Here is a 14,033-nt window from a genome sequence, read left to right as displayed (position 1 = left end):
TGACAGGCGCGGGCGCCTTCGCACATGGCTCCTGACGGGCCAAAGCAGCCCAGATCCATACAAATCACACAGACATCTGCTCTTAACATTATCTTTCGAGGGGGCCTTGGCCACTGCAATCTCTAACAGCTCTAAAGGAACCAGCGTTAAGACATCTCAGCTGCCTGCAACGAACATGTTTTTATCAGTCTGTAGCCTTGTGCCAGATAATTTTCATTTAAACTATTCGCTTATCTGTTCAAACTCTGTCATCTTGTAGGCGGAACTGCTCATTTAGGGTGGGACTCGCACCTCACCTTTCTATATGCCCCTTTCCCCCTTCCATTGAGAATTTACACTTGGAAGACTCATGATGTAATTCACACCAAGTCTCGAGCCCCACAACCTTCCCTCTAAAACCTATCAGTAACATTTCCCTTCACATTTCTATCTGATGAAGGAGGCTGTGAAAGATCGTACTGAAATAAATGTTTGCCTTATAATGAATCGGACCACTGGGGTCAGTACCGTCTTCTCAAACTGGCAGCAACTCTCCAGGGTTTTAGGTGCGGGCCTTTCACATCACCCACTACCTGATTCTTTTAACTGGAAATGCTTCCGGGGACTGGACCTGGGCCTCTGCTCTACTCCCGAGCCACGGCCCCTCCCCATTAGTTTCTACTGTGCCACACTGGGACTGGTGTTTTGTTTTACAGCAACTGGGGCTCCCAAACTTTCAGTGCTCTGCAGCAAAGACAGAGTCTGCAAAGGTAGGAAGGATCCCTCTTCTACTGGTAGCTTTCTTGCAGGAGTCTCAGCCCACCGGCAGACGCTGCAACCTGGCAGGTCGATGTTCCCGACATCTTCTGAAGCAGCTCGGGGACCAGGCGGAAAGCTCCCACAGGCTGGATGTGGGCAGCAGGCTACGGTTCTGACCTACGAGCTGCAGGGTGTGCCAACAAACCCTTCCTTCAGAGTGAAGATGGAGGCAAGCGTCACTCTCAGTGCCCTCCTCTGCTCCCAGGTCTGGCCCTCAGTCTCTGTCTGGTGCTGCTGACGAAGCTGCTGACGAAGCCCCTTCCCATCACTATCCCGCCCCATGCAAAAGGGGAGGCGGCAGGCAACACTCACATCTGAAGCCAGCTTTTCGTAGTCTTCCATCAGGTGCTCGTTCTCCTGGTTCACTGCCAACACTTTGCAAATCCTGTTCGCGGCCGTCTCGGCCTGAAGGTGACGCGAGGAAAGAACAGACAAGCGAACAAAAACTTTAGACCTGCCTGATGTAGAGTCCTAGCACGAAAAAAGGAAGAAAAGCAACCGGCGCCACCTCTCCAAGCTTAGCAACAGCCAGAAACAATGCCCACGATGGCTTCAGCAATACTTTTGGCATGCCCGATAATCCCCTGGAGGCTGCACGGGCCTCGTCCCCCCATCGTAATTCCCCCAAGACATGGCAAGCCTAAGGCAACTGCAGCTTGCACCTGCCTGGCCCTTCCAGGGCAATGTTGAAGGAGACAGCCCCTCGACAGCTGCAGGCCCAACATTTTCGATCCCCCGCTAGCCTCCTGTCGAGCAATGGAACTGGCACCCACGGATCCATTTGAATAGCAGGAGACCTCTGGCTGCGCGCCGTGTTCTTCCCCCTGACTTGACATTTCCTGATTTGGTTCAGGTCTGGTGTATTTCCTAACTACGGTCAATTATTCCTTTGCTATGCAAAGGGGACGGGGGTTAGGGATTCCTGTCTGCTGCTCCTTGCTGCCTCAGGAGCATCCCTTTCTCCCCCTCGTCGTGCCCCTTCCACACTTCTCTGAAATATCAAACGGCTTTTCAGGAGCCAGTTGCTCTGATCTTTACATTCGTTCATTTACGAGATTTTTTGGGGGCATCCCCAAACAGCAAACTTGGGTCTTTTTCCAGGGCTTTTACACCCAGCACCGGTGCCTCCCATTCTGCCCGGAGTGGAAACACCCCTCCATAACACCCTGCTGATTAGAAAACATGGGGGGGGGAGGGAGAAAAGAGAAAAAGCAGCACATGGAAGCCACGGGAGGGGGAAAGTGAAGAGTTCAAGTACCTTGCCAGGAGAACAGAGTCCAAGGGGAGGAGATGGAAGCCAAAACATCAACAGAAAAGGTGAAGAGGGTCTATAGAAGGATGGGGAGAGGAAGAGAGTCACGGGATAAATGAGTTGCTAACAAAACTGGATATGCAGCTTTCATTTTTGCTATTAGGGGGGAAAATACATGGCACACACTGGGATCGTGACCCACCTGGGGGGCTCCTGGCATGTGTGTTAGGAGAATGGGGGAAGGGAGAAAAGATGGGAGGACCCTTACAGATGAGAAGAGCCTGGGGATAGCTAGAACCCTTCAGTGAGGAGTAGGTTTGGGGGGCAGTAAATGCATTTCCATTCTATAAGGGTTTTTTTAAAAGCAATCAATGATAGAACTCATCTATGACCAGAGTTTACTCCAAGGCTCAAGTGAACCTGGTCAGATAGAGTTGCTTTTTGAGCTGTGGGGAAAGGGCATTCTGCACATGCTTAGAGGCACTCCTTCCTTTCCTTAGCAGTCATCACAGGCCCTGCACTCAACGTGTCAGTAATGAGGAGAATGGCTTCGTGGAGCAGGGCCTTCTCTGTGGCTGCTCCCTTGTGTAGTTCCTTCTCCAGCAAGGCTAATACTTTGGAGAAGCTGGCCAGAAGGGTCATGGTAGGTCTTGAACTAATGGCCAAAAGGGCGGAGACAGCAATCTGGCTGGTATGCCAAAATCTCTGGCCAAAGGAGGTAGAGAAACCAGCTGGCCAGACTGAGCAGACAATACTCCTGTGATGGGACCGAAGTGCCTACAGTTATGCTGCACAGGCTCTAGCCTTTGGCTTGTCGCTTTAAAACTGTTCTGGATTTTTATCTCTGCTCAGAGTGTTTTATGGAAACTGCTTAGGCAGAGTCTTGGGGTTCAGAACTCAACTCTGCTTGAAACCAGGTCAGGAAAAGAAAAAAGATGCAGCATTTCATTCATACATGCGTTTTCTTAAGCTCTGTTCATATGTTACAGTGAATGCACATACCCTGTGCACAGAAGGGCGAACATGTGTTTGTCAGAAAAAGCCAGTGCACGCTCACTTTGTAAATGACACCAGGGAACACATGAATGTGGGATTTGTATCACACATTCAGCTGTACATGCTTTGACTGTAACATGAGACATACTCAATACACAAAACCAAGTGTACACTACATGTATTATATGGGCATTCAGTGTCACATTAGAAGGAAGCAGTTGAGAGTTATTTCGAGTTTCCCTTCCATTTGTTTAAAAAAAAAATCCACTTGTTGCACTAAAAGGGCAAGACGGTAATTTAGAACCAATTAGAGTGAATGGGAAGGCATGTGCCTCCCACACTCAAGGTACCCGGGATCTAAATGACCTCAGCATGGGAAGCAAGACTAATTTTACAGCACCGTTACTTTATGTTGCAGAGTTATGGCAAGCTACAAACCATTCACTTAAGAAAATCATCGCTAGAAGCTAAAGTACATTGTTAAGGTATCCAGGGTCTGAAAAGCATCCTGTCTCCCTACGTAGTTGTGGCCAGGGCTTTTTTGAAATTGGTCACATGGCTGGTGGGCCCGCCCCCTGATCTCCAGGCAGAGGGGAGATTAGACTGCCAAACAGCCATGTGACCTTTTTCACCGAGGGTGATTTAAACTTTAAAAATCTCCCCCCTTGTTCCAGCTGACCCAAAGTGACATCGTTGTGCGGTCCTGAGTTCCACCACTGAGTTCCACCATCTCTTTTCCCAGAAAAAAAGCCCTGGTTGTGGCCCTGTCCTGTAAACAACCGCTTTAATACAGCTTAAAATTTTTGACATTAAGTCACAGTCAAAGGTATCTTACTGCTTTTAAAAAAACTCGACTGGGGTCTATTTGACCCCGACGACTGATCAGTAAAGCATAAGTGAATTAAACACAAATGAAAATGTGAGAAGCAGCCCTGACTCCGCTCCTGGGCTCCTGGTTAGGCACACTCACATAGGCAGTCTTTTAAAAAAAATGCAGTCGCTCCCCAAGTACATCATGCATCTGACGAAGAGAGCTGTGATTCTCGAAAGCTTATGCTACCGTAAAGTTGGTTAGTCTTAAAGGTGCTGCTGGACTCTTTTCTGTTTCCCCAAGTACAAGAACACAAACACACACAGGCATGCTGGAAACTGCGGTGGCAGCAGAAGCGAGATGGCTAATAAACACGAGCTGATAGAAAAGGCATATGCCAGCTGAACTCCCGAGTCTGAAATCAGACACAAAGGAAAGAGGGGGAAAGACTGGTGATGCTTGTAATCGCAAGCAGACGCCCCAATCTCCCCCCCCCCAAGTGAACAGTGTGGGTGCAATCAAGTTCAGACTTCAGAGGGGGGGGGACACCAAGCCCTTGCAGCTAGAATACGGACAGAGGAATCGCTGGTCGGGAGAGCAGTGGCTCCGCTTCCTGCCTATAAAGAATTCGCACATTAGGAGCCAATAAATTAATGTTGGGCCTTAATGGAAAACACATTGTGGTAGCTCAGTGGCAGATCTAACCTGTTCGGTGCTGGCCAAGGGGAAGAAAGCACACACACACACACACACACGTACACGCAAACCCATTCCTCTTTTCTCCTTGCACACGTGAGGATTTTTCGCCTTCCATGCCCAGCGGCCCAAGCCAGCTTTCAGAACTCCCTAGCAGCCAGACTGCAGACCGTAAACTTTTAAAGGAAGAAGTTCTCTTTGTAAGCGACTTCCCACTCCTCCGCACAACCTGACGTAGTGGAGAGATTCTGTTGGGAACTGGCAACAGACTCTGGGTTTTTTTTTAAAAAAAAACAAGCAAACCCACAGTTGATGGTTTTGCAGGATCTGGGGGTGGAAGAGCTGCAGTGCATGACTAGAGGCCCATCTGGGAAAGGACCCCAAAGTGGGGCCTGATCCCGGTGACCTCACCGAGGGGTGTGTGTGTGGTGTGACGTGTGTGTGCTGGCATGGCACCGCATCTCCCTTCTCAGCACAGAGTCATACAAACCCAAGCTGCAGTCAAGCAATAATCCATTTTCCTTGGGTCGATTACAGATGGAACTGGAGAAATTTGTATGTCAAGCAGTTCCTTCTCCATGGCATTCTGGGCACTAAACCTTCAAAGTTTCCTGTAGCTTCACAGCAACACTTTGCATGCCAGGCTATTTCACGTTTTTTTCCCCCTTTCAATGTCTAAAGTAGTGGTATTCAGTGGCTCAGGAGCCACACAAGGCTCTTGGCCATGCGCTGTCCTGCAGCTCTTCTGTCCTCCAGTGTGCCACCACCCCTGCGGTTAAGGGAAGTGAACAAGGCCCTTGCCAAGCGGGGCTTGTGGTTGGCAGGTGATTTCAACCATGAAGCAGCCTTTGCCGGGGGAATGGCTTGGCGAGCTGCATGTCTCCCTGAGGTGCAGGCTTCCATCCAGAAACAGAACTAAATTTGGGTTGAGGGTAATTGTGAAATGTGATTCTCTACGAGTCTAAAAGGTGTGGAGACTCTAATCTGCACAAGCAGCTCATAAACCCAGAATTGAGTGCCTTATTCCGGATTAACTGAGAGTTCAAGCGATGTGAGCCTGTGCATGGTACTAAAAAATAATTCCAGGTACTAAGGCAACAGGTGATCTTCCTGTTAAAACCTCCCCCTTCTCACAGATGAATCAGAAAGCAGTCCCAATATGAACAGGGGTGGGAATTTTCTCGAAGGACACAGATGGGATGAATTTTGCAACGGGGGGGGGGGGGGGGGGCAGGAGTAGAAGGGGTGTAAGAAAAAAGGAGCGCACACACACACACACACTCGCTGAACATGCAAGCTGAGAGAAGGGTGGCTGGATAAGTCAAGCAGTTGTTTGATGGGGGATCTCAAATGAATTATGTGGGATGCCGGGAGAAGAAACCTGGCTGAGGGAGAGGGGAGTGGAAGAGGGAATACTGGTGCCATGACAGAGGGACAAAAGAAGAGTTGCCCATTGTGTATAAATCTGGAGATCAGCACAATAAAATGGGCCAGGCAGTGCCGGGTAACTGGGCGCAGGGGGTCTGCCCGGTCTGAGCTTCTTGGCCACACAGTGACACGGAGAAGTCAACAGGCGTGCTTTGCAGCCAAAGGGGGAAAACGTTTAAGAAGTCCTCTGGGTCCCTCCTATGGCGCTGTGTACAGGCTGTGCTAACACAACCCGATTCTACAACTGGTACAAAACTGGGCAGAATAAACCAATGTGCATCGTCGTGCATTCCGTTCAGCTCCCCAAGCTGTTGGGACTAAGCCCCAGAACCAGTTTCTTATCCACACTGCTGCTGAAAAGGGAGTCTATCCAGCACCTCTTTCAGCACGTTTGGAAACACAAAAGTTTGCAGCCAAGTTACAAGCCACAACTGTTTTGTGTGGACGTTTTCACAGCTGGGGGTGGGGGTGGGGGCAGATACAAGTTCCAGGCGTGGTCTGATGATTCAAGGAGTTTGGGCAAAAATCATCAAAAGGTCCTATAAACGCCGCTGCCCGTATAGCACATTAGCTGAAGACGAGAGTTACCCTCACCGAAATGTGAAACAAAGCTGAAAGTTTCTCCGCTTTTGAGGAACTCGAGGGCAGCTTTTAAACAGTCTAGGTAAAGTTTCTCAGTGGGTTCTGCACCGCTCTCAGCGGTTAACCAGAGCCCACTCAGAGTGAAATGCAAGGACAGATTGTCCTGCTCGATTGATCCAGCCCATCCTTAACCCTATTCTTCCTCACAGCCACCCAGGGAGGGAGGTTAGGCTGAGAAGCCCCAAACGAAGAGGGAAACTACGCGATACGCACAGGCATGTGTCGGGTCCTGCAAAGTTCCCTGGGAAGTGTAGTCTTACAAAGAACAGCCGCTGGATGAATCGCTGTTCTGAAAGCACCAAGAGGATGTTCCCTTTTTATTTATGTATTTATGTATGTATTTATTTTCAGAGGGCCCTGTGCAAGTGAAATGGACTGATCTTCATCAATTTCACACCCTAGCTAGGGGGTCAAGCTGGGATTGAAGAGAGACTATGAATGGTTATCTCATTATCAGAAGTAACTGACTTCCTTAACAGAAGCTACTGATCTCCATATCAGAAGCTACTGTTTGCAGCTACTCCGCCTACTTTGCATCTACTCAGAAGCAAACTGATCTCCGTATCAGAAGCTACTGTTTGCATCTACTCCGCCCTCCCCTCTCCACCTATATATCTGACCAGTTTCTTCTTGCCCTCCATGCATCTGACGAAGAGAACTGTGATTCTCGAAAGCTTTTGCTATAATAAAGTTGGTTAAAGGTACTACTGGGCTCTTTTTGATTTTGCTACTACAGATTAACATGGCTAACTCCTCTGCATCTATAGCTAGGGGGTGAAATTGACCGGCCTCCTCTACTTAGCTAAGAGGTGAAATTGATGAGGGTCGGTCAATTTAAGTTGCAGGGACTCTCCACAAAAAGGATAAAAAGGGAACGTCCCTTTGGTGCTTTCAAAACAGCAATTCATCGAACCTGCAATGGACTTAACATTAAAAAAAGAGAGAGAGAGGAAAGAGGGGAAGGGAGATGGAAAGGAGGAGAGACAATCACAATGGGTGGGATTCTCTCTCTCTCTGTCTTGCAAAAAGCCTTCACTTTCCCCCTGCCTCTTATCACGTTCCCACCCCCCTGCTCAGCTCCCGGAGGAGAACCCAAGCCCAGTGGCTTTTCGAAAGAGAGAGATTCCCGGCTGCTCTTTGTAAGACGACCCCACTCCTAAGGAACTCTGCGGGACCCAACACGTGTTCTGCACGTGTCGGGCATCTCGTGTAGTTTGGCTCTGAGTCGGGACCTGAACCTGGGTTCCCCCGACCCTGTTCTACACACAACCATTAACGCCACACAGACTGATCACTGAGAGATGGGTGAAGATGCCAACTTTAATAAGAAGTGTTGAAATCCATCCCACCCGCAGAAATCCCTCCAACCCTCAGCTAGGCCTGGGATCTTTCCCCACGATGGGATGCAGGTTATACTGAGCGTTTCATTTTTCGCTAGAAGTCACTTTGACTTTGAACGTGCTACTGAAGAGTGGGGTATATTTTTGGCTTCTTACTTTTAAAAATATAAGATGATTGCATCCTGGTTCCAGAGAGACGTGGCCAGTAATGAAGGGTTTCAACATTCGTGCCCCCCCCCCCGCCGTTTCCCTTCAAGGAGTGACTTACACGGACCATGCCTCGGCCCGCCAACTCACTGGCTTCTCTGGCCAAACCAACATTTTGGGCAACTCTGCAGAGCCCCTTCCATGCCAGACCTCGACCGCACCCAGAGGATCACACAGGGAACACGCGTTAGTGGCAGCTTCGGTTAGTCAGACACCTTACAAAGAAGCAAGCAAGAGCCCCGCCCAGCCAAAGCTCACCTTCTGAGCCCCCGAGAAAGCGTGATAGAAGCAGGACACGTAGGTCATGATGGCTTTCTCATCGGGCCTCACCGTGCCTACAATATCTGCGCAGGAAGAAAGAGAGAGAAAACGGAGGCCGAGTCAAGAGCACAAATGCAAGATTCCTCCAGACCCTGCTCTGGCATGCAGCAGAGGGGAAGGCGGCATTTTTTGTTGTTTTGTTTGGCTCCAGACAGGGACCCAAATCTCAGCTGGAACAGGTCTCTGGAATTCCTTATTAGCCCAGGCAAAAATCTCAAGCTCTCTTTCAAAGAGGGGTCCCAACTTTTAGGCACCAGGCGCAGCAAATAGCTTTAACGGGGTGAAGGTGAATCAATCTTCAAGCGATTTGTTGGTGGGGGCCGATCTTCAGCTGGCAGGGCTGAGAACAGGGTGGCTGGCTGGCTTTCTGAAGCAGCTTCAGTTTCTGTGTGTTGCTCTAATAGGAAAGGCACAGGAACGCTGCAGCTTCCTCTTGTCCAAAATTACAATCCCTCAAACTTCTTTCAGCCTCACCAAAAAAAAAAGGGGGCACTTGAGTAAATTGATCAGATTTGGTAGACATGAATTAAACAGTTAATCAACTGTCTAAAAGAGGGGGAACGATAACAGGTTGATCAATCCACTTGAAATACAGGGGCACCCTGGGCACTCCCAACTGAGCATCACTTGGAGCCCTCAAAATAATTTGGCTTCCCCTCCTCACACTTTGATAAAGGACCTTTTGGCTCGGTGGGAAGCGTGTGTTGGATCATGGGTGTGAGATGCTCTTTAGCCGTGCCCTGATCTAGCTGAGCTTTGGGTACCCCATTTCCTAGCGGTTGCTGCCCCCTGCAAGAGAGAAACCAGGAACGTGAAGGATGCCAGAAAGAACAGAAGCTGTTACGACGAAAGCTCGGCTGCTTCTGGTACCTTCTGTGCGCCAGAGAAGGCATGGTAGAAACTGGAGACATAGGTCATAATGGCCTTCTCGTCAGGACGGGCCGTGTTCACAATGTCTGAAAAAGGAACAATAAGCATTAAAGACACCAGGAGGCAAGATACTGTGAAGGGGCTGCCAGCTTGGAAGTCATCCTGCAGGGAAAGATTCCATTTGGGAAAAGTTAACGCACAGGAGGTCACGCCACACATTCTAGGTGAGCAGAAGCGGACATCAGCAGAAGTTAAGCCAGAGCCCTAATGCCAACATTCAGGGAGGCTTATAAAACCAACATGGCTCTTGAAGGTTGCTGAGTTCTCCCAACTCTGCAGTAATGAAGCTCACCTGCCTTTTCCCCTGGACATTAATGAAGAGTGCCTCTGTTCTCAGCAAACAAGTTTGCCAACAAATATATACCAGTGGCAAGCACGCAGGCAGAAGAATAAGCCACCAAGAACGAGTGGTATGGGCCATGCATTACTTCAAACTCTAGGTGGGTGGGATCACAGTTCTGATTTTTTTTAAAGCGTGGAGGAAGTAATCTTCCTGTAACCTAGAACCTCTCTCTCTCTCTCTCTCCTAATATTCAAGTCTTCCTTTAAAAAAAAAATAACTCAAAAATGGGATCCACCTGAAAACTGGAAATGGTACGTCTCCCTCTTCTGCATCAGGACTCTACCATTTCTTCCTCCGTGTTTAGCTCAGATGTGTGATGGAGGATGGTTGAGTCAGGAGATGAGCAAATTCCTTGAATGAAAAGGGGGCCTGTACTTGCCAAAGGATCACTAGCTAAACGCAAGTCCGATTACCCTGGCCAAGGCACTGGTTCAGCGTGTTTTTGGCTTGTCTAACCTCAGTCCTGCTGATGGAAAAAGGCATGAATGGTGCTTCAAAGCCAAGAATGTGTTACTGCGGGAATGTGTTACGTCAGAGCTCAGATGGAACTCTACACAAAGGAGGAAAAGTTCTCCTGGTGCCAAGCTGAGGGCCCCAGACCACGACGACGGAAACTCCAGCTTACCTTCAGCGTCCAACATCTTGGGAATGTCGAGGTATTTCTCCGCAACCTCAAAGGCATTGTTCAGATTTGTGACTGGATCGTCCTGGGGGGAGAGAATTTGCCGTTAAAACAGGCAACAAACACACTAAACGGAAATCCTGTCCTTTCAAACTCATTTAGGCAGAAGCGGAAGACAAAAAGGAAGAGAAGTTCTCCACTCCGCAAGGAGCAACCGCAACTGAGATCCAATTCAAGTATCTGAGTGCTTCTAAAAACTGCAGGCACATGCCGTGGCTCCGCATGGCAATGAAAACACTTAAAACTTTCCCCACGTAGGTCTGACACCCTCCACGGGGACAGGGCGCACCCGCGCCTCAGGTTGGCAAACGAAAGACTAGCTAAGCTGTACGCCGGTATTCACATGTCCTCCTGGAGCTCCAGCTGTGATTGCTGGCAACGACCACATCAAAAACGGGACTTTTCAAACAGGCTTCCATTGCTGTGAGCTGGATCCTGCAAATGTTTTCCACACAAGGAGGCACTTTCCTCTGCGGAAAGAGCCTTCCCCTGGCGCAAGATGCTCTTCTGAGTGTTCCGCATTAGGGGAAGGCTTCTTCCGCTCACACTGTAGCTCAGTGGTTAAGTGGTTGGGTTGTGAACTGGCATTCTGCTGGTTCGACTCCCACTCCTGCCATGAGCTCAGCAGGTGGCCTTGGGCGAGCCCCTCCTCTCAGCCCCAGCTCCCCAGCTGGACTGTGGGGATAACAACAACACTGACTTAGTTCACCGCTCTCAGGGGGGCACTAATCTATCTAGAAGACTGGTATACAAGCCCAGTTATTACTGTTACATGTTGAAGGATTCTTAATCACCCTGCTAGATTCAAGCCTCCCGGCTTTGTTTTGAGTACCACCTGAGTACTTACAGCTTTACTCCATTTCAAACACTTTGTGGCTGGCATATACTCCATCTCCTAAATATCTGTGAGTGCACGGGAAGAACCCTTTCAGTCTTCACGCAGGCTACAAAGTTACTCCCATTTTATCAATGAAGGAATTCGGGCAGAAGGCCACAACTCAGCCAGGAACACCCCAGCAAGATGCCGGCCAAAGCCGCATTTGATTCCAGACAACCTGGTGAACTACAAGAAGCGATCCGATGCTGCTGGGTTCTGCGGGCATTAATGCAAAACCGCGTGCTGAGAGAAGGCGCTGCTGCTGACCTACCTTCCTGAGCTTGTCATATTCGATCAGTTCCGGTCTGTGTCTGTGGATCAAGGCATTAAAAGCAAGGCCGTCTTTCCAGCTGTAAAACAGAAACCCGAAGATACACTTAGATCACATGAGTGCTCCGAAGAGAGGCAGATAGGCTAAAGCCATGCTTTACAAGCAGTTAGTCTGATTCATAAATTGGTGCGCTGGGCATGGGGCTTTTGCCAAAAGCTGATCAAATGCCCAACTTTAGCAGAATCGGAATGCCTACCACCATTGGACCAAGCATCATTTCTTTGGGCCAGGCACATGCTCGTAAAACGCCCCTACCCTTGCAGCCGGGGAGGCCGGGAGCCCTACTGGAGGACGTCTTCACAAGGGCCCATCAAACCCTACAAGTGCAGCCTATTGGCAGAGCCCCGTGGCAATGCCTTCCTAAAAAGGAAAGCATTTGCTAGCCTCCTCCAGGCCTCCTGCAAACAACTTCCATTTGCTGATGGAGGAGAAGTTAAGAGCTTTGCCTCTGGAACGGCCGGTCTGTCGAAACTTTAATGGAAGACCATTACTAGGAAGCAATTTCTGGTGGCCTTCAATACACAAAAGCGTTTTGGGAAAGTGACGTTGTGAGGAGGGCTGAAAGGCTTCCAACACAGCAGGGATTGGCGCCGATACCTGATATGGAAGTTCTGCACGTTGACGTTCTTGTAGGGGGCCGTCTTCCGCTGGCACCAGAGCAACAGGCCTTCCTTGGCCGAGGTCTCTGCGGACAGGGGAAAGGAAGTTAGAGAGCTATATTCAGGAGGAGGCTTTCCTAAAATGGAGCTTTAATTGAAGGCGGCAGTCAAGAGCGTGTGGGACGAAACCAGCCCAAGCCTAGAGTGCAAACCATGGAGGATTCATACAGGGTGACAGTCACATTCAGAAAGGAAGCTCACCTCAACATGATTTTCTTTGTATCTTATGGGATACACAGAGAAGGGCGACATCAGTGCCAGGAATCGCCTTGTGTAAAGCAGATCTTTATGCTTGCTTTAAAAAGGGACTTGCAAGGCTCTGCTGGTAACTAACCTCCCCTCCCAAAGGCCCACTGCCTGCCCTCACATAAGGTAGAACAAGACGCTCCGCAGAAAGCTCAGGATCCGCAGGGCGGAAGCGTTTGTAGGGATAATGGTAAGCAAGAAGGGGGGGCATAACAACAACAATAACAACAACAACAACAACAACAACAGGGTGCTTATACACTTCTCGTCTGGACAGATTAGTGCCCCACTCAGAGCAGTGAACGAAGTCAGTGTTGTTATGAGCCCCACAACACAGCTGGGGAGCTGGACTGAGAGGAGGGGCTGACCCAAGGCCACCTGCAGAGCTCATGGCAGGAGAGGGAGTCGAACCAGCAGGGAGCTGATTTGTAACCCAACCGCTTAACCACGATGCCACGGCAGCTCCCTTATAATAACTACTGCACTTATATACCACTCTTCTAGACAGATGAGTGCCCCACGCAGAGTGTTCATATCATCCCCGCAATACAGCAGGGGAGCTGGGCTGAGAGGAGAGGCTAAGCCAAGGCCCCTGCGGAGTTCATGGCAGGAGTGGAATTTGAATCAGCAGTGTGCTGACTCACAGCCCAGTCACTTAACCACTATACTACAGCAGCTCTCTTTGTCAAGTTTCCTTTTGATGCATCTCCATTCCAACCATTTTTTCTTTATTATTAGTTGCTTTGAATATGTGCTTCATGTTCTCTTACGTCAGTCCTAGAATTGATTATGTTCTGTTTCAGCAGTTCTTCAACTTTGTACTGGATGCTTGCTAATGCTATGTCTTTGTAAAATCCTATGACATTATTTCTGGAAATGTCCTTGACACTGTATGGAAATGACCTTGATACTGATTGTACTAATCTCACACTATGTAATCCGACTTAAGTCTCAGTGAGAAAGGCAGACTATAAATGACATAAATAAATACATTTTAAAAAATTTAGCCAGAGTTCCCAAGTTCCCCACGTTACACCAGAATGCAAAGCCTGTAATACAAATCTCTTCTTCCCTGCATCATAAATACATGTAAAATAGTACAGAATTCAGTAGCACCTTTAAGTCTAACCAACTTTATTGCAGCATAAGCTTTCGAGAGCCACAGCTCTCTTTGTCAGATACATCTGACGAAGAGAGCTGTGGCTCTCAAAAGCTTATGCTACAATAAAGTTGGTTAGTCTTAAAGGTGCTACTGGACTCTTTACTATTTTGCTACTACAGACTAACATGGCTAACTCCTCTGGATAAATACGTGTGTTTCCTTTCACCTGTGCCAAACTGATTCCCAAATCTGTAAAAGCAAAGTACATTGGCAGAAACTCACACAGACATCCACTGCAAGAGAGGACGGTTAAAGGGCTCTTTAGAGGGAATTTCAGTGCGGAAGACAGTGACTGGCAGGCCTCAAAGAGGG

General features: G+C 48.9%; 1 protein-coding gene across 2 annotated transcripts in view; it reads right to left on the bottom strand.

Annotated features, from left to right (window-relative positions):
• Positions 1–14,033, bottom strand: part of ACTN4 (actinin alpha 4) — a 92,520-nt gene that overhangs the window by 17,850 nt on the left and 60,637 nt on the right. The window contains exons 5-9 of one of the 2 annotated variants that reach the window (XM_054999212.1): positions 12,252–12,339; positions 11,595–11,673; positions 10,390–10,471; positions 9,362–9,447; positions 1,111–1,203 (exon numbers count right to left, since the gene is read on the bottom strand). In XM_054999212.1, coding sequence (XP_054855187.1) covers positions 1,111–1,203; positions 9,362–9,447; positions 10,390–10,471; positions 11,595–11,673; positions 12,252–12,339 — 428 coding nt within the window. Of the gene's footprint in view, positions 1–1,110; positions 1,204–8,428; positions 8,515–9,361; positions 9,448–10,389; positions 10,472–11,594; positions 11,674–12,251; positions 12,340–14,033 lie in introns of both variants that reach the window. The other variant, XM_054999213.1, reaches the window with a different exon arrangement.

Source organism: Eublepharis macularius, chromosome 15, assembly GCF_028583425.1.
Source record: "Eublepharis macularius isolate TG4126 chromosome 15, MPM_Emac_v1.0, whole genome shotgun sequence".
In the NCBI taxonomy this organism is placed as follows: Eukaryota; Metazoa; Chordata; class Lepidosauria; order Squamata; family Eublepharidae; genus Eublepharis; species Eublepharis macularius.
Note: the sequence above shows the minus strand (reverse complement) of the source record. Positions and strands in the feature narration are given on the sequence as shown.